A 27,376-nucleotide genomic window follows, 5' to 3' on the forward strand; every position below is an offset into this window, starting at 1 on the left:
GCTTCTGCTGGGGAAGCCACAGCACAGTGCATGACAGCAGCAACCTGAGCTACGTCTGGAGTGTGCCAGCCCCTGGCATCATTTTTCCTTCCTTCCAGGTATGGAAACAGCCTTGGCACTTAATCTCACTGCACAGCCCCAGTCAGACAGGATACTGTAATCTTCTGTTTGGTTTGCATCATTGCAATGTCATAGTCCTTCAGCCTTTCTGCAGCAGGGTGTGGAGGAAGCAAGTACACATCCTGCACACAGGGGACTCGATACACACCAATACCTGTTTCTTGCATGTGGTGGGGATGCTCGGTATACATCTGCCCACCTGGCTCATCCCCATCAAGGCAGTATGTCAGGGACTGGTGGGAACCAGAAGCTGATCAGGGTGGTCCTATAAATGCAAGTTTTGCAGCACTTCTGCAGGCTGTGATGTGTTTACTCGAGTGACAAGCTGCCTCTGGGGAGCATCAGCAGTACCAGTGTCACGTCTCTACCCTCTGCCTCTTCTGCCCTCTGGGTTTGAGGGCTTTGTTAGGGTTTTTTGTGGTGCCACGTCCCTGTGGGTGCTGCCCTTTGTTAGTGCCAAACCCAAGCATGTGGAAAAGCATGGATGGGGTCTGCAGTGCTACCTGTCCGTACTGTGTATGGGTTTGGATCTGGCAGGCTGGGACACCTTGCTTTGTTGGGGTCTTGCCCATACCGGTACCTTAGTGCTACCCTATAGCCTCATAATCCCACCATCCCATAACCCTTATCCTGTAGCCCATCTGAGGCAAAATCATGGCTAGATCCTGCTCTAAACAACCTCTGAGCATGCAAGTGTGTTTTGAGATGTTTCTTGAGCATACCTGTGGCAGTGCATGCCTGAAGCAGCGTGGGATCATGTAGCTGGTTAGCCCTGTGCACTGGCAGGTGAGGGAAACCTCATGACATGAAGCCCACCCTGTGATGTGAAGCCCACCTGCATCACCCCACACAGCCACCTCCAGCTTTCGTCTCTGGCTGGTACCTGCCACACACCGAATTGTTTTCCCCACAGAAACATGAGTTGAAGCATTAACTCCATGAGGGCCTTTCTGTGCAGTGCACTGGGATTAAATATTTATGTTGGCAAAAAGCATGTAATAGGCAGCTCAAGATGAGAGGTAATGAAATTGAGATGTGTGGAGAATGCTGAGGGGAGACAGGGGACTTGCAGGAGCAGAAGGGAGAGGGACCCAAGCGGGGTGCAATGTACATGCATGGGTGACTGCTTTTGGTTTTAGTAATACCCCACCTGTTTTGGGGGGGACCCCAGCCCCATCACAGGAAGCTCCGCAATGCATGGGGGAATGCAGAGACCAGCCATAGCTGTTTCATGACTGCAGGAGTAATTGCCCCCAGGTGATGTCAGCTTAGAGCCATCTGAAGTGAGGTGTGGCAGGGACTGTCCTGGGGAAGATGCCTGGGCAGGGAGTAGCTAGCCACGAGACCCTCTCTGTGTCATCTGTAAATGATGCCTGATCCTAAATCATCCATAGTGGTGATATAGGATCCCTTGCTCTTCCAGACTGGTGCAGTCAAGGTTATTTTCCAGTGCCTGTATCCGATCAGGCAGCAATGTGGTTTGGATTATATGGAGGGCTCCCGATCGGGTCAGGAGGATCATCTCAGTGACTGCGGCACACTGAGGGGGGATGGCCCATGCCAGCCTCCACAACGGGTGCTAACAAGGATCCTCATGAATACGGGCAGCAGGGGTGCGTGCCTGGAGCGGGCAGAGGTGAGACACGTGGTGGGGAGGGAGCTGGGCGATGCAGGAGGGAGCATCCGCTTCGCCCCTGCGGGAGGAAAACAAGGAGTGCATGCGACAGCACAGGGCTGCTCTTTCTCAATTCATTATCTTTATGAGACAACAACATCCCTCTCTCTTTCCCCCAAAAAAACATGTCTCGGGGAAGGCAGCGAATGGGGGGGTGCGAGTCCCGCGCCATGCTGTGGGACCGCGGCCAGGCGCGGAGCCTCCGGGGAGGTATGAAACAAGGCATGAATGGAGTGTTAGGAGAGAATGGAAACTCTCCACTGGCTCCCAGGCTGGCTCTCTTGCGGGGGGTCCCTTGCTCACGATGACAGCGCTGCCTCTCATAAACAGGCATTTCCTCATCCCCGTTTGTTTCTCTCTCTTGTGCAATCTCTTGTACCAGACGGGAATGGGGAGTGAGTCCCAACGGTACGTGAATGTGTTACAAAAACCCTTCCCGCCCTGCCACCAACGAAGTACTGAGAAACAACAACAGGGTTGAAAAGAAAAAAAGGAAGGATGGGGGGAGCTGGATGGATTTGCTACTGGCCATGAGTTATTATTCTGAGTGTAAACTCAAGGGCATGGGTATGCTGGTAGTTTGCAGCGCTCAGAAGCCCCCGCTGTGCTAGATGCTGTGCATCCCTCTGGGAAAAGGAAGTTCCTTCCCCAAATGACTTTCCTGGGTGAAAAACATGGGACAAAAATAGGGGTAAAGTAACTTGGCTGAGTGCTCAAACCAGGAGATGGTCCCTGCTCCAACGTGCCTACTCAGCACCATCCCCTATGCTGGGCTGTTCCACTTGGGGTGTGTGAGCAGAGGAGGTGCTGCCCTGCTGCCAGTCTGCGGGCATTGGCCAGGCTGCCCTTCTCAACAGACACTGTTAGGTTAGAGCATAATGTGAAGTGTGAGGCTGAGGTGTAGGAGCACTGGCAGGTCCCACCATCATACACAACAGGTCTCCTGGAACCTGAGGTTAGAAGGTCTCCTAGGCTTGTGCTGGTGGAGCAGGGATGTAGGATTTCTGTGCTAGCTCTGGCTGCATAGGAGGAAGAGCTGCTGGGAGTTGCAATCCTTCCGTGCAGAGGGAAAAGCACAGGGAGAAACCTGCAGGGTGCAATGCCTCTGGAGCAGCATTTGCAGGAGATCAGGGCTGGCTCCAGACCTCCAGACACTCGTGAGGGTGGCCACTGCAGTGACGAACAAGGTGCTCTCCTGAGGTACAGCACAGTGGGTCTTTGGTCCTGGTTGAGTCCTGCTGGGGGTAGCAGGGCTCTCGCTCTGGGCTGGTTGGGTCCATAGCCATCATTCCAATAAAGAAATGATTAAAAGGAGGGGGGGGGAGGTTGGGGAGAAAAACCCAAAACATCTGTTTTACTTCAAATCAGGGAAGATTCCTTTGCTTGCAAGGAATGTGTAAATCACGCCGGGCTGGGAGATGTACATAACCCTGCCTGAAAGCTTCTCTGCACTTCAAACGAATTCTAACGTGCTTACTGGGATTTTGTTTTTATTATTTGTTTCAGGGCCCCCTCCAACCCCCCCCGCCCCGTTCTACCCTCCACCCTCCCTGTCTGCCTGCCCGAGCTGTGAGACTCTCCTGCCCGCTGCCAGCCCCTCGCCCCATCCTCCCTCAATTCGGGGGCCTCAGGGCGCAGGGGAGTGGCCAGCGGGCAGCACTGACCACAGACCTGGCTGGTGTCCTCCTGCCGGGGCTGGCTGGCACGCAGCATCCCTGCCTTGCCACTGTCCTCCCCCTGCAGCATCCCTGTGCCGACGTTGTGGAGCTGTAGCAGGGACCCCTTGGCCACCCTTCCCGGCCCCCCAGCCCCGTGCAGGGTGTGGATGCCTCTCGCTTGGAGGCTGGCGCATTTGGATCCTGCCTTAGGATGCTGTGAGCGCAGAGAGTGGAGGCATCCCTCTCCTCTGAGCCATTCCCTCTGTGCTGTCATTGTTGTCATGCTTTGTTTTGCTTTATTTCATGCAAAGGGTGACGCTAAAGGCTGGCCAACAGTGCTGGGGATAAACCCAACAGGGGGAGAGATCAGTAGCTAGATAGAAATAGGCAGACAGCCTCTGCTCACAGAAGGGCATGTCCACCTCTCTGAAGTGTCTCACTATGCACCAGAGGGACCACCCTTGGGGCTGAGGACAGGCTCCATTCCCCGCGACCGATGCAGCACTTCTTCTCCTTTCTTCTGAGGCTGTCGAGCAGGAGGCCCTATTGTGGTGGCTTATATAAGAACAGTCAGCCATCAACTTGCTTGATGTGGACCACCCACTACTCCTCAGATGACATTGCCTTTTGAAGTCACTACCAGCCTCGGCTGGATTTCAACCAGCAGCCCAGTTGGAAGCCAAGCCCCCAGGAGGATGAGAACAAGCCCTACTAAGGGGATCTCCAGGGCTAGCAAACTGTGGAGTGTCTGGTTCTTGTTTAGAGTGACTGTGAGGTTGGGAGGGGCAATCGTTTCCCAATTTGCCATGGGTCACAACCTTCCTCTCCCCCATCTCCCCAGGGCCAGCGATAGCCAAGCTTTGCAGAGCATTGGTAGGTTGAACGGCTGGTCTGGTTAGCTGCAAACATTTCCATTGTGGAGCTCACTGCAGGGGTCCAGGGCCTTGCTTGTCTCTCCTTTCTCTCTGGCGCAACTGGAGGAAGAGTTTGATTTATTCCTTCTCTCTTTCTGAGCAGCCTTCTCATCTGCAGCAACAGCCTTCCCAAGCCTTGCTGTCTCTTCATGGAGGAGGATGGCAGCCATCCCAGGAGTAGCCCAAGGAAGGTACTGAAGTGATGTGTCTCTCTTGGGAGACCTACCCAGCACCTAGGACTAATGCTTTCAGATGGGGCTGAAAGCCACCCACCCATAGATCTGTGCAAAGAAGAGAAGCTAAACCTCAGAGTGATGACTTGCCCCTAACCATGTAACCTTTGCAGAGTTGGGGATGGAGTCTTGGGGGTGTCTGTGGCTGAGGGAAGAGCAGCAGGGTTGTCCCAGACATAAAGGGAGAGAGGATATGGATGCTACCTGGGGATAGCCTGGCCCTGGGAGCAGAGGGACCATTGGAGGGGGGTTGTGGAGATCTGGAGGGGTTGATGGGTGTTGTGGTACTCGTGTGAAGGTTGTGGCAGGACCTGAGGGACATGTGGGATGCAGAACCTAGGGAAAGCCCTCTTTGGCCCTGCTGAGCCCAAGACAGCTCGATCCGTCACCAGCTCTCATTGACACATCCCAGCCTGAGCGGGATGAGCCCCTGTGGTTTGCAGCCTCGGGTGCCAATCTGAGCTGTGGTATGGAGGGTGGAACTGTTCCAGCAGCACAGGGAGTTGGAGGCAACTTGTTTGACCTTTGTCCAAAGGCTTTGTTTGGGATCTCCTGGTGAGTCCCAGCAGAACAGGGATTCTGGCACTTGACAGGCTGGTACAAGCTGCTTTTGCTTCTCTGGAGATAAAAGCACCAGCCCTTAGTGGCACAGCACCACCTCCTTCTGGTTCTTCATTCCACCAAAGGACTTGAGGATTCACATCCTGGGTGGCCTGGGATGTTCCCTGGCCTTGCCAAGGAGAGGAGAGGACCACCTTGCCCCAAGCCCAGTACTCACACCTTGCCTACTGCAGGTTTTGTCCCTCCATGGCCTCATAGCTCAGAGAGGGAGGGCAAGCCTAGGAAACCTGGAGCAGCATGGTTTTCTGCATGCTATTCAGTGCCAGAAGTCATGGAGGGGTATTGTCCTGTCCCTCAGCTCTCAAGATGATCCAAGTCCAGCTGAGCTACTTTGTTCTCCCTACCTGGGGACTGACCTTGCATATAGACATGCTCAGCAGTCTCCTGTGAGCTTCTCCCCCATCTTGTCATCTTCTCAGTGCCACCCAGCTTCCAGGGGACAGCAGCCACTGCCTCAGACAAATCCAGGTGCTGGATAAGAGAGCGTTGGATGCTGCTTTAGTCCCCACATCTTGCCGTGCAGGGGCACATGGCAGCTGTGGCCCTTGTGGTTTGCACCCTCTGCCAGAGGTCTTCTCTTACTCTGCAGAGCAGGCTGTGCTCTTCCTTCTGCCAGGAGAGTTTGATGGGCACTGTTTCATACACTTCCAAAAGGCATCGGATACCTGAGGCAGGTTGTGGCAGGTACGTTTCTCTCTCTCCATCTGACACCTGTGGGCTGGTATTGTTGGGATGCATCTGTTGAAGGAGAATGATTGGTCTCATGGTGTCTGCCCTGGAAAAAGAAGTGTGACTGGTGAGAATGGGTTACTGATGGTCTTGGGATGTGTGTAAGTGCAAAGCTTCAGTGTTCTGGTGTGACCACTGTTCCTCCACCACACTGATGGGACCAAGGCTGCTTGTCATAGATGGTTAAAAGAAGCCCAGTTACAAATGGGACTTTTCTTGGGTGGTAGAACTGTGAGGAGAGATTTCCAGAAGCCGGTTTCTTTCAGAATGGCACTATCCACTCTTTTGTTACTGCTGTGTAGGCTCTGTGGAAAGGCAGAGTCAAAGGTGATGGCAATGCAAACAGGAGACATTGGTCCTTTTGCAGTAGGTATATGATACGTAAGCAGCAAGTCGCTGGGTGGTGGCAGCAGGTTGTTGTCACCTCTGGTGCCTCTCCCCAGCGTGCAGCAGGCACTGAGCTGCACAGAAACTCCTTTTCCAGGACAAGCTGCCCGCTCTGCGCCGGCACAGCCCGAGGTCACAGCACAGCCCCTTGTCCTCAGCGCTTCCCCGTGTTCCTGCCAGGCTTCATGTGCCCTACCATTTGGTTGGTGTGATGCTTGGGATGGTGCCAGCACTGGGGAAACAGCACAAGGATGTTGGCTGCTCTGCAAAGCTCAGCCCAAATCCCCAGCCTGCAGCAGGACCTCAGTGGGGGAGCTGCGTGGTCAGCTCCTGTGCCAGGGTACCAGCCCACCTTGTGCCTGCCACCAGGACACAGGCATGGTATAAGCCTGAAGTCAGGGCCCAGCAAATAGATCAAGAAATCCCCTCCTTCCACAACCCACTCCCTGCTTATTGTCTGCTTGGTATTTGCCACGGAAACCAGGGGGGTTTGTTCTCATTTACCTTTCGGAATGATTTCAAATGACAGAGTCACCAATAAGCTGAGCTGCATTCCTGTGGCTTGTGTGGACAGGCTGCTGCTTATTCCATTTGATTTCTTTTAAAATTGTAATGGTTTCTGACTTGGGAATGTTTGCACTAAACACACCCCCCATCCCCTTTCTACGCCTTCCCAGACTGCTGCTGGCAGTCAAGCCCCGCTCCTGCTCCATGGTGATCAATGAAAGCTTGATCACAAAGCCCACAGTGGGGGGACATGGGTGGGTGGGTGCCCAGTGGTCCCATGGACCATGCACACCCTGTGGCATGCAGCTGTAAAACACCCTCAGCTCCGCTCCACCCCAGAGCATCCCATGGCTCCCCCACCTTGCATGAATAGTCAGTCTTTCAGGGTAACTAAATTTATTGATGTTTTTTGCAGCCAGGAGATGCTGAGATGAAGGTTTGATGTTCTGCTATGAGTATCAGAACAAAAAGCGTGCACCCTCACAGCCTGGCTGCCTCCAGCAAGCCCCTCACCTTGGTGTGTCTGGGAGCTGAAGGTACTAAGAGCGGGAGAGGACAGTGTTTACTCCACTGAGTGGAAGGGCGTGCACAGTGCTGGGTGTGAGGAGTGTGTTCACACCCGCGTGTGATCATGGTGCCGATCCTGGCTGCTCCGCTCTGCACGTGCCTGAGTCCAGGCACAGCCCGAGCCTTGCTGGCCTCAGGTCCCTCGTGCCCCGTCCCCGTGTTGAGATCACCAGGGAGGGGGGAGGCAGGGGCTGCCAAGAGCTGGTCCACTGAGGGCTTTTAAACGGAGGCCTCCAAATTGTTTTTCAGCTGGAACAGGAAGCGAGAAGGGCTGGCAAAGCAGGGGTGTGATGTGTGTGTGTCAGCATGCTGGACCAGCCTCTGTGGCGCGGCGCTGGTTGCGTGCGAGCCCGGAGACCTCGGGCTGTGCAAAAGGCAGGGATAAGCTGTGGCTGACCAGAGGTGTGATGGTAGGACACGCATGTAACGCTGTGGTGATGCGACCTCAGGCAGCACAGGGTTGGTGCTTTCATGCTTGGTGGCACGGGTTTGGGGTACCCACACTGCTGTGGTAGAGAGAATCCATTGCCCTGTGTGTGTGACACCCACCAGGTCTACCCTGTGCTGAGCTCCGGAGCCAGCAGCAGAGCCTCATGGTGACCAGAGCCAGGCGCCAAGCCCAGTCTTATCAGCCAAGCTTAAGCCAAGCCCTGCTGGCAAGAGCATCCTGTGGTTGCACCACTTCAGAAAGCATGAGGCTGTATTTCTGCGTGGTGCTGGACTCTGGAGCAGCATCTCTGCCCTGTCCCCCATGTACGCAGTGCAGGGGACTCCTTAGTGCATCTCAGGGTTGGCACGCAGCCATTGCTTTTGGATGCAGCCAGAGACTCGTAGGCACCTGGTGACTTTGCACAGGGGTTTGGTGGTTGCAGGAGAGCTTACTGGACTCCTTACCAGACCCTTTCCACTGCAGCTCATCTGTGGTATGGCCTCTCACTGAGCAGCTGCACGAGCCCAAAGGCTTCCGGCAGAGCAGTGTGCAAGGCAGAACAGGAGCGCGTGCGGTATCTCTGTAGGATAGAGAGAAATCAGCCGCCGAGCCAGGGAAGGGCAGGCACAGAAGTCCTTATCTCCCTTCCCGCAAACAAGGATCATGAGTAAAGCACTCAGAACATCAGGACCATCATGAGAGGGAGCTAAAAAAAACACAAGTCAGTGTTGTTGTCTGTAAATAAGTAATATTTGTGGGTTTCACACTCAGCCTTATGGTTTTGTGCCTTTAGAATGTCAGTCGTTGGGTGGGTTTTTCCCTCTGCATTGAGAAAGGATAGAAACATAGTTTCTTTTCTTTTTTTTTTAAACACAATTGACAGTCTTCCACAATCACTGGTTTCCAGGAACCCAAGCTTTAGCACCCGCTGCGCTTTCTCTTCCTCTCCCAAAAAACCATCTTAAGCCTAGTGATAAAATTCGGGCTCCAGCCAATATTGGATGGGGTATCTATGAGGAAGGTGGTGTTGAGGTTTCATGAGGCCCCATGTTAGTTGTTTTCAATCGCTCTCAGAAAGTTCCTTTAGGTCCTGATAAGTTTAGATTTCATAGCACACATTTAAGCAGCATTACTTTAGGGGGGGGGGGGGAGGGATGGAACTAGATGACCTTTAGGTCCCTTCCAACCCAAAGTGTTCTGTGATTCTATCATTGTAGGACCTCACACATTGTGTTCTGCTGCAGAGGTGGCAGCATTTCCAGGCATGGAGGGGTTGATCTCTGCCAGGACCATATGTACTTCCTGTGGTGAAATGCTCTTTGGATCCTCTTTGGTCAAAAATCTCTCTTAGTATTTCTAGAAAAGTCAGTGTTCATGTATGATTTTAGTAAAGAGACGGGTGAAAAAGAGGATCAGCTGTGAGGCAGTAGCAGGTAGCCCCGAGCTCCTTTGGAAAGCACAGCGAGAGCATGAGAAAATGTTGTGGGGAAAGGTTATTGGTAACAAAGCACCTCCAGGTTATGAAGGAGGCTTTGCCAGCCCGTAGCCACCATATGGCAATCCAGGTTGGTTGATGTGGTTCCATGTGCCAAGTGTGGGTCTGGGACCTCTTTGTTCTCGACTTTGACTTGACCCTGGAGACCCTGTGCCTTGGGCAAAATGCTCAGAACCATTCTTGGACCTTTTTTGGGGGGGTTATTTGGGTTATTTTTTAAAAATTACTGGGTTGGCATAATCAGATGCAGCTCTGTCAGTGTTGGTGGGGATGCTGCCTGTTTATATCCTTGGTGTATGGCGGGAAGATCTACATGTAGCCTTGCAGTGCTGGACTCCAGCCTGCCATGTGCTCTGTGCAGCTCCCTCCCTCCCTCCCTCTCCATCGTGCTCACTTCAGTATTCCTCTTCCTGCCCTCTTGGGCCCAGGCTGGTCCTGTCCCTGCCAGTGTCTCCACTCCTGCATCTGCTGGAGGTTTCTCTTGGATGCAGCAAGTGAGATCTGCCCATTAATGCCAGGTTTACACTGACCCATGGATGTTAGCTCTCTCTTCCCTTAAATGTCTGTTTCTGGGAATAAAAGAACAAACCAAAGCCCAGCACTTTATGCAATGCTGTTAACTGGCCAGGATAGTGTTTTGCCACAGAGTGGCAAACAGTGTCTCTGTTTACCATCGATGGAACAGAGCTATCAATACTGCTGTGCTTTGGGGTGATCTTTGGGACCATAATGAATGTTAAAACCTTCTGAGATCACTCACTGGAAGGAGCTAAGGAGGTGCAGAGGGCTGTGTCCTGCCGGGGCTGCCAGCGTCCACCCAAGATGCGTTTGTTGGTGCTGACTCCAAAACATCCTATTCAGAGTGAGTGGACACGAGGTGCTGTCCTCTAAGGTTCTCAAGGCAGGATGAGTTTCAGGTGAGGTAAAGCAATTAATTCTTTTCACAAAAAAGGAATTTTTGAACAGATCAAAATCATTTTGTCTCTCATGTTTTCCCATTTACGTTTTTGTGGGGTTTTTTTTTTCTTATATCATCAGTAAAATGATGAAGCAAAGGGCTTGTTTGTTGATAAATATTTTTTTAACCCAGGCCTGCCCAGTACAGATGCTCTTGCTCTTGGCAGCTGAGTGACTTTGTTCCTGTGCATGCTGGGCAGAGGGGAAGAGTGCAGTGGAAGGGCTAACACGGGTCTTTAACATCACCCAAAGGGGTGGAAGGGCTTTAACACCCTGCCAAGCAGAGATGCTTCCTCCTGACCGCGCTGGCAATGCCATAGGTGATGTGGGCACTAATTGCTGAATATTACAATTGTGCTTCCATAAAAGTCTGCCATTTTTCAAGGAAAGTGCTCTGGCACTGATTGCCTCGGAGCTAATGGAGCTGTACTGACTGAGCCGCTGCGGGCAGAGCAGAGGTTACACATTAACCGTGCTCACCCATTTCATAAAAGGAAACACAACAACACAGCTGCTGTGGCTAAGCAGGTGACCCCAGGCTGGGGATGGAGATCAGCTCGCAGAGGTAACCAGCTTGTTAATCCCTTTTACTGCTTGTTGTGCTGATGTTGATGAGCAAGAAGAGTGTTGCCTGCTGCTGAGCACCGGCATGGGCAGCAGGACTGGGTTCTCTGCCCAGGTTTCCCACTGCAGAGCTCCTGGTCTCACTGGGGCCGGGGTTCCCCCACCCAACAGCGAGTGCCCCTGTTGCTGTTGCTTTCTGGACCCTGAGAGAGGAGATCCATGCTGCCAGGCTGCTGATGTACCCTACTCCTTACTCACCTTGAACCCTCATCTGTTGAGAGGAGGAGGAATGATGGTGGCACCTCTGGGATGTGGTGTAAAGCCCTGGAGTTAGGCCCCTGCCCTGAATTCAATATTACCCTATTGTTCTGTTGCTGTCCCTTAATTATAGCGGGAGAACAGCCTGTGTGTGGTACTTGTGAAGTTGCAGAGTGTGGACATCCTTCCTGAGATGCTCCCACTCTGAGCAGCGTTCCTTGTAAATTAAGGAAAATGATGTCATGCCAGAGAGTTAAATAGCATCTCCTTGGGTGAGCTCAGCGTGTGCATCCCCTGCATGCCCCAGCTTTGTGAAAATGGGAGTTGTCCCTACACACAAGTGGGTTCCTTGGCAGTCTGCTGGCATCCTTTCAGACTGACAGCGTTGAGAAGGATCTAATACTAATTGCTCAGAGAGAATACGTCCTGTGCTGGGAATTGCTACCGTGCAGATGTCAGCTCTTATCAGCCGTGTGTGGGGTGTGCAGGGCCAGTGGGGATGAGGTGTGGGGCTGGCAGTGCTTGTGTGTGGGATGAGGAAAAGGGAGGCATTACTGCTGTCCCCGTTAAGGATGCTTAGGAGTTAGGACAGTTCCTTGAGTAAACATACCTCAGGGTCTCAATCCCGTTTAAGCTTCAGCTGCTTTTATGGCACTCTCTGCACTTGCTTGCAAGAGCTGCTCAGTTTTACCTTAGGATAAGGAGCCGGGCTGGGTTATTTCTTGGGAGCTGGGTACCCCACATCAGGCATCTCAGACTGCTGAGGGGTTCAAGGCAGCCTCTGCACTTTGTCAAAGCCAGCTCGAGTTTCCATGCCTGGCTCAGAGTGAATAACTGCTAAACTGATGCCTTTTGGGAGAGTGGACAGAAGATTGTCGCCCCTGCTGTGAAGAAGCACTCCCATTTTGGAGCTTTGATATGCTGAACAGGACTCTGAGCTCAGCATCCCAGGACATCCCATGCAGCCATAGCCTGTTTATTCAATGCTTTGTCCAGCACAAAAGCTGTATTTTACTGTCAGATGCTCTCCATTAGCTTCGAGTGTGAAATTACCATTCCCACCCTTTTACCAACCCCACCCTGGTGAGGAAACGAGGGAGCAAACAACCTCGAGGGCCGTTCACAGGATGTGTACGAGCTGTCACTTGTCAGCACAGAGCCCGCTTTCAGCAGGAATTACTGCTCCTCTCTCAGGAGGGACGGAGAGGAGCCCAGCTTGCAAACACCACAGTGTTATAATGCTTGCATCGCTGCGTGGCACAGCGACCCCAGAGATGCTCGTGTCCTTTCGCAGTCAGGAGGCTGCAGGGTAAAGCCCCACTGGGCTCCCAGGCTCAAGGGAGGGAGAGGAAACAAAGCTCAGCAGATGTTGTGTGGGGACGTGGTGGCCCATCCCCTGGCCCTGGCTCCTTTCCCTGGGCGATCTGGTCTAAGCAGAGAGATGTGAGATTGTCTCACATCTCCTTGAGATGCCAAAACTGACTGATAGGAGCCTGGACCACATTTTTCCTTTCTCTTGTGAAGGCCGGTTCCCATAACAACCTGACAGTGTGGGACTGAGGGATAAAGACATTATTTTCCTTTTCCTTCCTGCCTTGCAGATTTACCCTCTATGCGGTGGATACGCGAGGGAGACACTCAGAGCTGAGCACGGTCACCCTGAGGACAGCCTGCCCACTGGTAGATGACAGCAAGGCAGAAGGTCAGTGTTCAGATGCCTTGTTTCCACCACAGAAGACATTTGCTGCCAGTTTTGCTTTTCATGGTACCCCTGCAAGCCCCTCCAGTCGCTCCTCTGCCGGCGTGAAGGCTCCTGTAAATTCACCACAGGCAGACAGACAGATGTTAACCTGGGGAGGGGTGACAAACTGTGAGTGTCCCGTAGCAAAGTCCACTTGGCTGGGCAGCTGATGGGTCCCGTGGTTTTCTGCCACACAGCGCCCTGGCACCCATCCCCACACACAGCCATGGGAGATAACAACATGTGTTTGACACACATCCTCTGGAAGAAGAGCAAGCAGAAGCAAGAGATGTAGCCCCAGCTGTGCCAGGGCAATGAGGGGTGCAGGACATTGTCAGCTCTGGGTGTTTAAAAGGGTGCTGCTGGCAGCAGGTTCAGGTCAGAAACAGCAGCACAAGCTGAACCACTTCTCACATTTGCATTTTCCAGTTTGGAAACCCGTCCCGTTTGTTCTCACAGCCAGAGTGCTTTGCTGCTTTCAAATTTAAACAGGTTCCTCTCACTGAAAGGCAGGTTATGTGTTTCCTTTCTTGCTTGCTTTCTATTTTGAGAAGCACACCAAAGAATGTTTCTGTCAATGCTTTGTTTCATGTTATTGCTAAGCTTTCCCAGGAAAAACAAGTGAACAGGAGACAAAATAAAAGGGAGGAGATGGGATTTGGTGTGCTCTTCATTTCCAAAAAGAGATCCTTTCCTACAGCAGAGAGTGCCCCCTCTTCTTTAATACCTCTGAGCTGCCCTAGTAGATGCCCACAATGAGGATGTGCTGTATTTCTGCCTCGAGTACCATCTTGTTATCAATAAGCTCATATTCCTCACTGCTGGATCAGCTTGAGGAATTGCTGAATGCTCCCCAGGTCACTCACCCCCACTGCAGGCAGTCCCAAGAGACTGGCAGCCATCCCAGATGCCAGTCCCTCCTGCCAGCCCTCCCAAGGGCTTTGCTTGTTTTCCTATGGTAGCACCTTCTGCCTGTTCATTAATCCCATGTCCTATTCCAGAGATAGCAGACAAAATCTACAACCTCTACAACGGCTACACCAGTGGGAAGGAGCAGCAGACAGCCTATAACACGCTGATGGAGGTCTCAGCTTCCATGCTCTTCCGAGTCCAGCACCACTACAACTCCCACTACGAGAAGTTTGGAGACTTCGTCTGGCGCAGTGAGGACGAGCTGGGGCCCAGGTACCTGTCCCTTCTCTGTGTCCTCCCCTGTCCTGTCTCCTGGAGCACTCCTCTGCTTGGCTGCTGTGGAAGCGACCTTCACGTCCTTCTCCTCACAGCTGAGAGAAGTCCCCTTTTGGTGTTCCCCAACCTCTCCTGCCATTCCCTAGGACAACCAGGTCCTGCTTGGTCTTTGGATGAATGCTTGTGGAGCATCTAGAAGATGTATGGGCTTTGGATGAATGCTTGTGAGATGTCAAGCAACCAGCCTCAACCAGGCAGGTGGTACTGCAGATAAGGAGCTGAGTGTGTGGGAAAGGCTGAGTGGAAGGCTGGTGAGGGGGGACAAATGAGGTGGATTTGGCCTGGGACAGAGTGAATGGGCTGGGTGTAGACTCAGATCCTTTTCAGCTGTAAAGCCATGGTAGGTGACTGAGGCTCCCCTAGGGTTCAAAGATGCCCTGACTAATTGCAGGGCAGACAGCTAGAAGGTGACTGAGGGAATGAGCACAATGCAGCCAGACATCCGTGTTGAGTGGTGTATACAGCAACAGGCATTTGCTATCATGTCTTGTGGTACAGAGGCAGCTGTGTACTTTGGAGGTTTTCTGAGGAATACAGGGTGAATCCATCCCTGTATCATAGTGTTTGTGTGTGTGTCAGACATCCAGGTAATGAGGAGCAGCAGAGTCCCTTTTGGGCATTTTTTTCTGGAGCCCATTGGTTTCAAGGAGCATGGTGTGATCTCCAGGACCATCCCCCCATGGTCAGACAGATTCTGCACCTGGGACAGATCTGTTCTGTTATCCTGCATTCAGACCAGACCCCCACACCCAGACCATGTTTCCCATAGACAGTTGAGGAGAGGACCGATGGGCCCAGGTGTGGCTTTGGGCACCTGCTGCCTCCTCGTGCGGTTGGGGATGTAGGGGATTATTTGTATGTGCCAGCAGTTTTGAGCCCCTGGCAGAGCAGAGCTGAGGAGCTGGCAAAAACATTATTACTTTTGTCTGTAGATTTACTATTCGATGTCATCAGAGGGGGATCTGTATGTGGTCAGCTTGGCTCTCTCTCCTAAATAGCATGTTTCATGGACATTTCCTTCATTTACATCTCTATCTATTTGACCTGGCATAGCTTGATCCTCACCATGGAATACAGCTGCCATACAAACTGTAAATATTTCCAAGATTCTCTTTTCCACCTTCCCTCTCTCCCAGAAGAATAATTCAGCTCACTGCTGTAGGCACTAGCAAAGTCCTCCTAAATTTTAGCCCTGCAGTGCTCCTGACACCATGCCAGGATGCCAGCGAGCGCACGTCACCTCATCCCTTACCTGCACACAGCTTCATGCTAGAAATATTTTCTCTTTCCTATACAGTTTGTGCTCTGAGGAGGGTTGGGAGAAGATTGTTTCTGGGAGTTTAAAGAGCAGCCTGTCTGGAGGAACTGCACCTGCTGTGCAGTGAGAGGGGTGGTAGGACTCAGATCACAGCTCAGGAATACCAGGTCCATGGACCTGCATCCAGGGGGCTGGCAATATGCTGACAGTGTCTCAGCAAAGGCCTGACTGGCACCCAGCCCTTGGGAAGCACTTGGTAAGAAGTGCTCAGAAGTAGTCATATCCCTCTCATTGGACATCTTGAGACCTCTTACAGGATTCAAATAGTCTTGGTCTACTTGGAAGCTTTTAGAGACATGGCTCATCCAGCATCCTCACCTAACGTGTTGTTCTCTGAGGAACTGGAGCAGAGGAAGATGGGTGTTCCTGCAGAACATGAATAACTGGAAAAGATTTTCCTCTTCCTCCTCAGCTCCTATCTGCTTGCTGGACATGGCTGAGAACCTGTCCATTTTACACCCCTCCTCGACATAAATCCAAGCTAGGCTGGGGCTCGTCCTCCTCTCGAGATGACCTTGGTCATAGTTTCTTTGGTAGTTTATTAGGCTCTGGCACAGAGCTGTTCTCATCCTTCACACTGCCTTCCTCCTTTGATGACACTGCAGACTCATTTGTCCTTTTCAATTGCTCCTCTCTCTAAAAATCCCTGGGAACCATCAGCTTCTTTGTATGTATCCTTATTTCCTCCATCACTTGAGACCCAACACACTAATTGAGGGATGCTGTCTAACCTGATACCTGCATCAGGCCATGGGGTTTGCAAGGTGACATTCAAATTGCCTGTACTGCCTGACTCTATACCAAGCTACATCTGGAGTTAGTGGTCGATTCAGCTGCTCTCTGTCTTCCTCACTGAGACAGATGAGCTCCTAGCAGCGTTCTGTTCTGTATTGGAGAATCGTTTGACTTGCAGTGAAGAGGAAACATCTATAAATGCCGTGGCAGCCGGTGCCAGGCTCTTGACAAGAGCAAAGCTCTGCTGTCCAGCCTTGTTTCTCAGGGAGCTTGGATGGAATCGGAGGCACTGATGTAGCAGGAGGCGAGTGGGGCTTTGCCAAGGGACACCATCTCCTAACACGATTTTAATTGACGGACTGTTCTCCTTCCCAGGGGAACATTCATTTTCCTACCTTGAAATGTTTATCAGATGAGCCTCAGCTTCACAGTAAATGTTCGCTCGTAAAAACTGAGCGACAAGAGGGAAGTTGATTGCCTCTGTGTAATAAATACATCACACTGGAGTCCTCGTGAGCCCAGTTTCCATGAAAGCCACAGGTTACTGCAAACAGCTGCTTGTGAGAAGACACACTGACAGCCAGATGTCCCAACCAGACGGTTTACATTAAGGAGACATTAAAAACTTAGCTCATAGGTGGCCCTAAACCAGGACTTTCTGTGGTCAGCAGCATCTTGGCACCTGGCTTGCCTCATCCTGCTAGTCTCCTTTAGCAATAACAACCCCATTCCTGCCCCCCCCCCCATTCCTCTTACAGACACCAAGTGAATCTCACAGAGTTAATTTGTTCCAACAAAACAGAAGAATCTGTCTAAACCAGTGAAGGTTTAACGCTACTGTGCATTCAGACCTTTGGATCTGAGCAGCAAGAGTGCTTCCTGACATGGCAACAGGGAGATTTCTCTAGTATTTTCTCTTATTGCATATTTGGGACTATTTTTTGACCCCTTTTAGGAGGACAAATAATTAAGTTAAAATATTTATTCTGTGCCCCTACTTCTGGCTACCACCACCAATGGGATTGGGATGTGGCATCAGCCCAGAGCTCACAGCCTCCCCTTTGCTAGAGGAAGTCACCCAGGCAGGCAGCTGGGACGGCCGCAAGAGGCGACGTGCATCTCCAGAGCAGCTGCCTTCTGGTACCGAGGGGAATGCAATGTACTGATGGGAGGCTGTGATAAGAGGCCATCGAGTCCCGGACTCATTGTCCTCTCAGACAAGGGTCTGACAGACCCAGGTCAGTCCTCAGTAGAGTGGAAAATTCTGAATTTATGATAAAATCACCCCACATGGGAACACAGCAGTCAGGCAGCCACCCTCTCCTCGCAGCAGTCCTGGGAAGCTCAGCCTTCCCTCCAGCCCAGGTACCATTTATCCTTTGCTTCTTCATGCTGGTTTTTTCTCCTTTAGCACCTTCCTCTCTGTGAGGTAGGGCAGTGTTTTACTGACTCTGGATGTGCTCTCGTCCCACACCAGCAATTGAGGTGAGTCCCTGCTGTCACCTGTGCAGGTGAGGGAAAATGTCCCTGTGGGAGCATCCCCGGGGCTGGGCAGAGCAGGAAGCAATGCATCTCCTGCTCCTGGGCACATCCTTGCAGAGGTGCAGCTGGCAACCAGGGACCTCAGTGCCCTGTCCCCTGTGCAATCACTGCACTGCACTCCCTTACCATGGGGCTGCTGGTTCATGCATGATCCCTTGGAAAGCACCCTGGCAGCAGACACCCCTCCCCTCCCCTTTCCTCTCCTAGCCATGCCATGAGGTACTGCAGAGGGAAGCAGCCGTGTAGAATCGTCACTGTATTTAAATCCCCCTCTCCATCATTTATGACTGCGGCTGTGACCTCTGAAATCCATCACTTACGTTCAGAGCAGGATCAGTCCCTGGCTGGCGCCAACTTAAAACAACTGCCGGTGCTGCAGGACATGGCAGGTGGGATGGCAGCTCTGGGGGTAATCCCTGTTCGGGACTGTGGGGTGAGGGGAATGAGGTTGCTTTGTCCCTTTGGGGACTGAGAGCTTGGGGTCTGGCCACAGGCAGCCACGAGAGTGACCTCCCCCGCTCGCTCCCCTGCCGTCCTCTCCCAATTCCTGCCCCTTAATAAGGCAATAAATCGCCATTGCTGGCAGGGATGAGGTTGGTCAGCGTTTAGGAAGATTTCGTTTCCAGTATTTGAAAAGGTGGTCGTTCTGACCCGACAGCCCTCCGCAGGGAGCACTTGGGTAATACCCAGGGCTTGATTTATGGTGTTAAATTGGCAGCCCAAGAACTGCTCCTGTAATTTATTACCCAGCCTTCACCAGAAAGCCTCTCTCTCTTTCTCACCCCTCCCCTCGCCCGCTCTGTCTCTCTTTCTCCTTATTTTTTTTTCTAAGAGGGAACAGCTGACAGCCGAAAGCTAAATCGAGCATTTACACATGACTTCATTACCCCTCTAAATAAATGACTCAACGCGGTGAAACCCATCAAAACTGGGGCTTTGGCACTGGGCAGCGAAAGCAAGGGGCCTGATTCCCTCCCCATTGCCCTGTCTCCTCCTTGACCATAATGCCATGTGTTTTCAGCATCTTCGTAGGACCAACCCATTTTGTGCTGCGTTCCACCATTAAACAATGTTACTTTCCTGGGACTGACTGCATGAAGCACAACTGCAGATGTGCAGCTGCATGGGGAGCACAGGACATGAGGCATCAGCACGTCTGGATGGGTTGGCTCCTGGGCTTCTTACCAGCTTGATCTGCTCCTCACACATAGGAATGTTTACCTGAATAACAGACCTGAGTAAGTGCCAGGAAGTGAGGACAACATGGTGATTTTCAGCACAATCTGGAAGATCATAGAAGTATGGTGGAGCAGGTAATGAAAATGGAAAGGTAGAGAAGGAAATGGAGGTAGAGGAATGAGCAGCTTGTGCAAGGGAGAAGTGAGAAGTGGGTGAAGAAAGCTAAAGAGGAGAGGAGAAAGGTGAAGTGGTGAGATGGGAGGAGAGGAGCTTGGCCAGCAAGCATGTGCTTGCTGGGGAGCCCAGGTCAGGGCCAAGTTGTGGTTACACACTGCTGGGATTTGCCTTGAGCGCTGGTCATGGCCACTTGTCACTCCCCTCTTGCTGTGGCTGGGAAAGGTCTCATGGTGAGCTGGAGTGGGAATCAGAGGGAAGCTCCACGGGCTGCTTGCTTGGCCTTTGGATCGACAGCTTGCCTGTGTTGGCCCCATGAAGAGACCTGCATCAGCACAAGAAAATGGAGCTGGAGTAGAGATAGCTTATGATAAATTGGGGTGGCCATGGAGCTATGGCCTTAGAGAGGTGACAGCTTTCCTTTTAGAGGAGGTGGGCATTCCGGCTAAAACTCTCCTCCTGAACACTGTCAGCTCCCACCAAACTCCATCCTGTGACCCCTGTGCTCGCTCAGCCTTCCCTGAAAAATAAGGGAGAACCAGTGCAGGTGTTAGGAAACATTTTCTCAGTGTTCTGGTGGGTGAACCCTGGCAGGGTTGCCCACTCCTGGCTCTAAGAACAACAGCTATTGGTCAGGGCGGGTTGGTCCCAGCAAGGAAATACCTCAGGTGGTGCCTTTCAGTCCCTTCCAGGACCAGTGACTGTGATTTGCTGCAGTTTGTTAGCTGCAGTGACAGTGACTGCAGACTGACTGGCTGCAGAACTTCGCTCTAGTCACTCAGTCCTTACTGAAAGCACCTAATGCCATCCTAGAGTTTCATAACTTCTTTGCAGCAGGCGTCTAGTGGTGAAGGACTTGTTCTTGGCAGCGTGTCAGGTCTTGACGTGCAGTGGGAGCACAGATGCTGTAGGAGGTCAGGAGAGCAGCACAAGTAGCGTTATTCTGTCAGAGCTGGGTCCAGCTCAGCCTGTGACATCATTATTTTCTATGTGTGTGTACAGCTCATGTGGCCCACGTTGCCTAGTCAGGCAATCTTTATAGATTAAATCGATACGTGGATAAGTTCTTTACTATCAGGGTGGTGAGACACTGGCACAGGCTGCCCAGAGAGGTGGTGAAGGCCCCATCCCTGGAGACATTCAAGGTCAGGCTTGATGGGGCTCTGAGTGACCTGATCTAGTTCAAGGTGTCCCTGCTCACTGCAGGACTAGATGACCTTTAAGGTCCCTTCCAACTTAACAGTGTCTATGATTCTATTCTGTCACTATACCATGTAGTCTTGTCCAAGAAAGGCCAGCTTCCTTTGCCCTCCCTTACTCTGCACCGCTGACCCTGAATCTGGCTCCCCAGGGAGGTGTGGGGAAGCTTTCTGTGTGCAGCCCCACAGCAGAAGTGGTTTCCTTTCATCCAGTCCTCCCTCTCCAGAGGGAGAAGCCAGTGGCCAGCTGGGGATGCCGGGATGCCCTCTTACCTCCTGCTGCTGTCTCTGCCTTCTGTTCTGGTGCCAGGGGGACTCTGGCCATCCCTCCCTGGCATCCTACCCCCAGGTCCATGCAGGTGTGAGGCCGCATCGGGGTCCCGGCACCCCCCTGGCTGGGAGCTCCCAGCCCAGGCTGCAGCACAGTCAGCTTGCATAATCAAATAATCCCCATGTTTACAGGCTGGTGACTGACAGCACTGCCCCTGCCCTGTCATTATCGGGAACTCACATTCCTGCAGGAGCTGCGAAATCCCCTAACCCCAAATCCAGAGCTTTCCTGTGGCACCAGAGGGAGAGGAAATAATCTGTGATCTTGAGACTTTCAGACCGCTGCAGTAAACCCTCTTCCCCTCCCTTTGTTTGATTTAGCACTTCACAGACTCCCATGAGGGGATTCTTGGTTTCTCACGGGTTTATTTTGTTTTGTCTTAATGTGTTGTGCTTTTATTCCTTGCTCTTCTAATGTCAGTCCTTTTGGGACATTTGCCTCCTGGTGACCTGGGAAAACAAGAAAGGGAAGGCTGGGCTCATCAGGCAGGAGCAGTAAGGTGCTGGGGGGGGTCTCACCAAGGACAACACACGCTCTGGAGACCCCTGAGAGCACACAATTATAGTAGTGACCATGTAGTCAACGTCAGATAGTGTCCCCAGGGCACTCGAGATGCTCTGGTGAGTCAGACCTGAGGTCCCTTCAGCCCCATTGACCTGATGCTGTGAAACAGTAGATATACCCAGAACTTCTGGGCAAAACATTGCAGCTCTCCACCTGAAACAAGGTGGATCATGGGTCTCATCTGTCCTCATCGCAAGAACTGGGAGTGCTGGCTCCTTCTCCTCGCATTGCTGCCCTGCTCTGTCCCTCTCTGTCTCCTCCAGGAAGGCACACCTGATCCTGAGGAGACTGGAGAAGGTCAGCAGTCACTGCTCGACCCTGCTGCGCAGTGCCTACATCCAGAGCCGCACCGAGACCATGCCCTACCTGTTCTGCCGCAGCGAAGAAGTCCGGCCACCCGGCATGGTCTGGTACAGCATCCTAAAGGACACCAAAGTCACGTGCGAGGAGAAGATGGTCTCCATGCTGCGCAACACGTACGGGGAGTCCAAGGGGCGGTGAGGGAAGGTGCGGGCCTGGAGCTGTGGGAGGCAGAGGGACTCCGAGGAGTCAAGGACTGGTGATGTGCTGAGTGGCTGGTGGGGTTCGGGGTCGGGTGGTGTTTGGAGGGGGTGGAAGGGAACAGCGAGGCCAAGCAGGACTTTCTCGTGCAAATGGCAGAGAAACAAGAAATCAGCAAGTTGGACTTTAATTTCTTTTCCTTTTTTTTCTTTTTTTTTTTTTTAATTTTTCAAGAGGAAAAAGAAAAAAAAAAAGAGAGAAATTACCTAATTTGACTCAGCATAAAAGCCTCTCCTTTTTAATCTTTTCTTACTGAATTTCCTGGACTACACGCTCCAAACCCTGGGAGGAGGAAATAACCCGCCCGAGGCCAGGGCCAGGCGGGGCAAGAGCCGGCAGCGTGGAGCTGCTGGGCACAGGGTAATCCCCCCCCTACCCTGCCTGCCCTGCCACCGGGCCGCAGCCGTGTGGCAAGGGGCCCTGTGCCGTGGCGGCCGAGGATGCCAGGAGGAGATGGCGTGGGCGGCTGGCAACACCGCGCTGCCGCCGAGGTCCCGGCAAGGGATGCCAGGCAGGTGCCGGGATGCTGCAGGCAAGCTGGGCTTTTGTACCGCCCCGAGCCGACGGACCGGCTCCGTGCGCAGCCTTCGTTCGCAAGGCTCCCAGCAGCTTGTTCTGTGCATTAAAGATTCATATTAAGTCCATTGTCGCTGCCTCTGGCGTGTTTCTTCCTGACACCGTCTCACCGCCACTTGGCCGTTCATAGGGTTTCAGCGTTGCAGAGGCCATCACCGACCACTGTCCCTGTGCTGGGATGTCGCTGAGGTGAGGGGCTCTATCTGGGAAGCAGTGCTGAGCCCAGGGGCTGGACAATCAGGGAGGAGGGGAAGGTGCAGCCTCTTTGTGTAGGGTCCTCTCCCTCCCCAGCACCCAGCTCAGCCACCGGCCCAACGGGAGCTGGAAGCGTGTGGGAAAACCTGAGAAGGAAGCCAAGGGATAGACAGACATGAGGAATCTGGTTTCTTTTACTGTCAGATGTGGGTTAGGCTGGCCCAGGATCCCTGTGGGTAATGGATTTTTCAGCCTGGTAGCCAAACCAAAAAGTGTGGGAGGGTGGGGAGGGGGCAGGGGAAAAACCCCCAAGATCAGATCAGCACAAAGCAGTTGCTTTTTCTTTTTAAAGCAAAACAACAAACCTGGAGAGGGAAAAGGGAACAGTGTGGGTTGAATGACTTGGTTTAGCCAGCCCAAAGCAAACAGTTCTGTTTAGTTTTTCAGGTTATTTAACCCTTTAAGGTAAAAGCAAACAAGCAGGAGGTGAGTTTCAAAATGAAAATGTTTGGAAACTAAACAAAGATTTCATGTGGAGAAAGCTCAGCAAGACTTCTTCTTCTTCTTCTTCTTCTTCTTGGGCTAAACCTATTCCTCTGGTTTGCACCCACTCAAAGAGTTCTGATCTGTTCTCCCAAACTGCTCTTCCTCCCCCTAACCCCCTTTTGGTTTTGCATCTTTGTTTGTCTGGAGCCACGTTGGTGTGGCATATGGGAAGGCCTCCAGTACCTGGTCAGAGTCCCACTGGAGGTCATGGAAAACTTTGCCTTGATGTGGCGGCCTGTGGAACAAGCGCCAAAGCATCACAGGTTGCCTGAGGTCTTGGGTTTGAAGCTGAATCCCTTGTTGGGATGGAGAGGGAGAGGACAGCGCCACTAAGGGATCTGGTCGTTGGCCGCTGTGTCACTGCAGCTTGTACAGCACCAAGCATGAAGGCTGGGGAGGCTCGCTCAGCGCCAGCACTGCTGCCAGCTAACTGTCCCTGTGGGCCACCGAGTTCGGGGTGGGGATGGAGGAGTGTGACTTGCTGCAGATGAAGGTAGACTTTGCATTTGTTGAGCTGGTGCTGCGAAGCCCTGGCACAGCTCCCAGCACCCATCCAGCACCCTGTGCACCAGCCAGGCCTGAGGTGGGTCTGTGAGCTGCAGAAGGACCAGAGCTCGCATGTCCCACACCTCCTGGGATGGGAGATGCTGCTGTGGCTGGAGGTAAGGCAACATCTGCTCAGCTTCACTGTTGTGTAGAACAAAGCACAGCAACCCCCTTGATGTGCAAATGCCCAGCTTTACACTGGGCAGCTTGTTTCAAGCGGTTTAAATCAGTATGTGCAGTGCTGGGGTGGGAGGAACCCCAAATGTCTCCTCAGAGCCACTGCTGCAGATGGACCAGGAGTGATCCTCCTCCCCTCTCAGCAGCCACAGAGTGCACTGCTCCATCCTCCTGTGGGACAGATCCTCCCCAACACTCAGCAGGATGAGGAGCACACCAGGACTCCCATGGGCAGCAGCCACTGCACAAGGCTGGCTGGTCCAAGCCCAATGGTGTGATGCTGCTCACGCTGGGTGCACCTCTGGGTGCTTTGAAGCCATCATGCCTTCTCAAGGCTCTGGCCTGCAGCCACACCTTTCCCTGTATTTTTCAAGCACGGTGTTTAATGTTGGTTTTGTTTGTTTTCGCTCAGAGATGATTCACTTCTCTTGAAAGCCCTGTGCAGCGTGTGCTGTGACACAGAGAAGCTCTGTGGGTTCACTGCAGGCAAGAGCCAGCGTTGATCAACCTGATGGACAAATCACCCGTGTTTTTTTTCTGTTACACTGCCGACGGGACTGGAGGCAGTCGTTACCCATGATGGGGCTGATTCTACTTGTGGGATTGTTGACCATCATGACTGTGATGCTAGGAATTCAGAATAGGAGACACCAGCTAGAATTCAGGGCTGTTGACTGGACACCCTTCAGCATGTTGGCCTCCCCTCTGCATGGTTAGCTCCCCACAAGCGGTACTTTCTGTGCTGGGGATGCTCATCCCAGCAACATCCCTCAGCAGAGCTCTGGGGCAAAACCCACAGGACGGCAATGGGAAGGAGACCTTCAAGCCCTGGCAGCCCTCACATCTGCTGGGGCCACAACCCAAGCAGCACAAGGCCAGGCTGTCTGTCCTGCTGGCTCTGTGGGGCAGCAGTCCCCACTGACGAGACCAGAGGCTTAGTTCTTTGCTGCTTTCCTTGGGAGGCTGCTGAAGAGCTTCGCTTCACAGCAGTGGTGCGGCCGGCTGGCACGTCCTGCACAGCGCGGGTTGTGTGTGCTCCTGTGTTAATATGTACTCAGCAGGTGGAAGAGTCTAGACTCCCGGGCAGGAAGGCTGTGGAGTTTGACAGCTATTAACCTGTCGGGAAGCACACCTAGCCCCCAGATCAAAGCCTGCCCAATGCAGCAGAAGAGCCTCTGGCCAGCGATGCTCCCTGGCGCTGCGTGCCCAAGCCAAACAAAACCGAGGAATTCATCGAGGTTACACATCCTCCAGCGTGGCTGAAAGGAAGGGTCTGTCTTTTCTCCCTGGAAATTTTGGAGAATGTAACCCTCCAGCTTTCAAGATAAACAGTTGTAGTCAGAGCCTAGCAATGCTGGCAGAGGGACCTGTGCCCCATAGTGTGTGCGTGCACACACACGCGCACGTATAACCACACACACACACACACACACACACTCTCTGCCATCCCTTGGGTTTCCATAGGGAAAAGGGATCCTTGCTGCAAAGCAAGCAGCTGCCATCCCAGGAGCTGTTTCCTCTTGACAAACTGTACCCCGACTTTGCTCTACCACTGCCCAGGCTGGGGCAGCTCAAGGGCCAGTGCTGTCTTGGGTGGGGAGAGCCCTGAGACTGGGTGAAACATGAAAAGTGAGTGTGGTGAGGGGCAGAGAGATGCCATCGTCTGGGTTTAATAGATAAACTACCCAAATCCCTTTGCAAAGCTGAAATGCAAGGGTAACAAAGCTATTCACGGCTGCTTTTAGCATCTCCTGAAGGCCCCAGTGGGCGGACACATGTCCTTCTTACGGGCACCCCAAATCTACCACTTGTTTAGCAGCTCAGAGCTGGTGACAGCCACAGGTCCCCTTGCAGGGGCTGCCCTGAACAAACCCATTGTCCCCCTGTACCCTCCTCCCAGCCTGGCTGCAGCTGGCACGGTGCACAGAAGGGCTGATTGTTTTGGTTGCTGTGCTGCTCATGATACACCACTTTGGGACAGCGTCTTCCCATGGCAAAGGCTTCTGGAGTCAAGTGCTGCACTTGCTCCTTTATTTATTTCATTGATTTCTGCTTTTCCTCTTCTTTTCCTTTAATTTTGCTTGGTTGGATGAAGCAAGCTCTGCTTAGGCTGGGACAGAAGTCAAGGGAGTGCCCAAGGCTGTGCAGCACAGGGCAGCCTGTCCATTCCATCACAGTGTTGGTGGCTGTGACATTAAGCCAGGAGGGACCATGGTTTATAGTCCCCCTGTGGTGGTGGGGACGTGCTCTGGGCAGCTCTGACCCTGCAGAGCTGGGCTGGGGTGGGCAAGGCTGTGCCCAAAGGGTGCCCAGGCACTGCAAAGGCTTTGGGGAACAGTTTTGGTCAGTGCAGTGTGCTTCAGCTTGGTATTTTATACAGGGTCAGGAGGCTTTATGCCCTTGGATGGACAGCTGGAACTCTTTAAGAGTATTAATAAGGTGTGCAATAAAAATATTCCCTGCACACCCTCCCGTCTCCAAGTCTGGTCTGCAGCCACCATAACGTGAAGCCCTGATGCCGTATGGAGACACAGCACTGTCAAAGACTGTGCTGGAGGGTCATGTTTTGAAAAGAGCCTGTGGTGAGCATGGCTGTGCTGCAAGGTGAGTCCCTCAAGGCAGAGCCGGGCTCTGCGGTCCAGCAGGAACCATCCTTGTAGTTCAACTCTTTATCAAACGTACCATGAACCTGGCCTGGATGGGCTGGATGATGATGAAGGGGCGCAGCAGTGAGCTTAGATGTGGGGCTCTTGTGCTTCTCTACAGCGCTGCATGAATGGAGCAGCCGTCTATATACATGCAAACCAGCAGGTAATGTCTTAAGGGCAGGGCAAAGGGTGGCTGGAAGTGACCATGTTTGGACTAGTTTTTAATTCATCATGCTGAGCCACAATCCAAAAGTTATTCATAACTTCTTATCTATCTGATCTGTAAGAAAAATGTTCTTTTGGTGAAAGCTGTTTTTTAAACCACGAAGGGTCCTCCCCAGGCTCAAGAGATGTCAGCCAGCAGATTCTCAAGACCTTTAAAACTATTTTGACACAGTATTGCCTCACTCATACTTAAAAACAAAACAAAACAAAAACCTAAAAATTAAGCCCCTGGCCCTTTGACTGCATTTTATCAGAGAGCTTAGGCCAGTTGTTGACTTAATGATGTAGGCAGCAGCTATTCCAATTCAGGGCAGAGGGAAAATTTGGGACCATCATAGTGTTGTGGGAGTTAATGAGCAGCAAAAAAGAGGATCCTGGCTGGGAATTGCTCTTATGCATCTCCCAGGTGAACTGAAACACTGAGGGAGTGGGTTTAAAAAAGTCCAGGATAAGAGAGTGTCGGACCACCGAGTGTTTCCTGGATCTGTGCATGTGTGGCAGCACATGGGTGCACACACCTGAATGGTCTTTTGATCTTCAGATGCTCTTGCTTGCACAGAAATAAGTTTCCTTTTATGCTTGTGAGTAGTTTGCTTTATATTCCAGCCTTTCCACAGAGGCCTTTTTTTTTTTTTTTTTAAGCCTCTCTGTCTTTCTGTCCAAATTGTTCAAAAAGTTGCTAACAAACAAACAAACAGCTTCATTTTCCCATTACCACAATTACCGATGCCACACTTGTATGAGGAGCTGTGGCTT

The 27,376-nt window shown here is 52.3% G+C and overlaps 1 protein-coding gene across 1 annotated transcript in view; it reads left to right on the forward strand.

The window, feature by feature from the left end:
- The window catches only part of ASTN2 (astrotactin 2), a gene marked incomplete at its 5' end in the record, with an annotated part of 343,253 nt that extends 320,908 nt beyond the window's left edge, over positions 1 to 22,345 (forward strand). Inside the window, 3 exons of the mRNA XM_084272571.1 lie at positions 12,717 to 12,817; positions 13,858 to 14,041; positions 21,410 to 22,345. Of these exons, the coding sequence (XP_084128697.1) occupies positions 12,717 to 12,817; positions 13,858 to 14,041; positions 21,410 to 21,647 (523 nt within the window). The 3' untranslated portion in view covers positions 21,648 to 22,345. The remainder of the gene's footprint in view (positions 1 to 12,716; positions 12,818 to 13,857; positions 14,042 to 21,409) is intronic.
- Between the last annotated feature and the right edge of the window lie 5,031 nt (positions 22,346 to 27,376).

This window comes from Gallinula chloropus, assembly GCF_964237585.1.
Source record: "Gallinula chloropus genome assembly, chromosome: 18".
NCBI classification, from domain to species: domain Eukaryota; kingdom Metazoa; phylum Chordata; class Aves; order Gruiformes; family Rallidae; genus Gallinula; species Gallinula chloropus.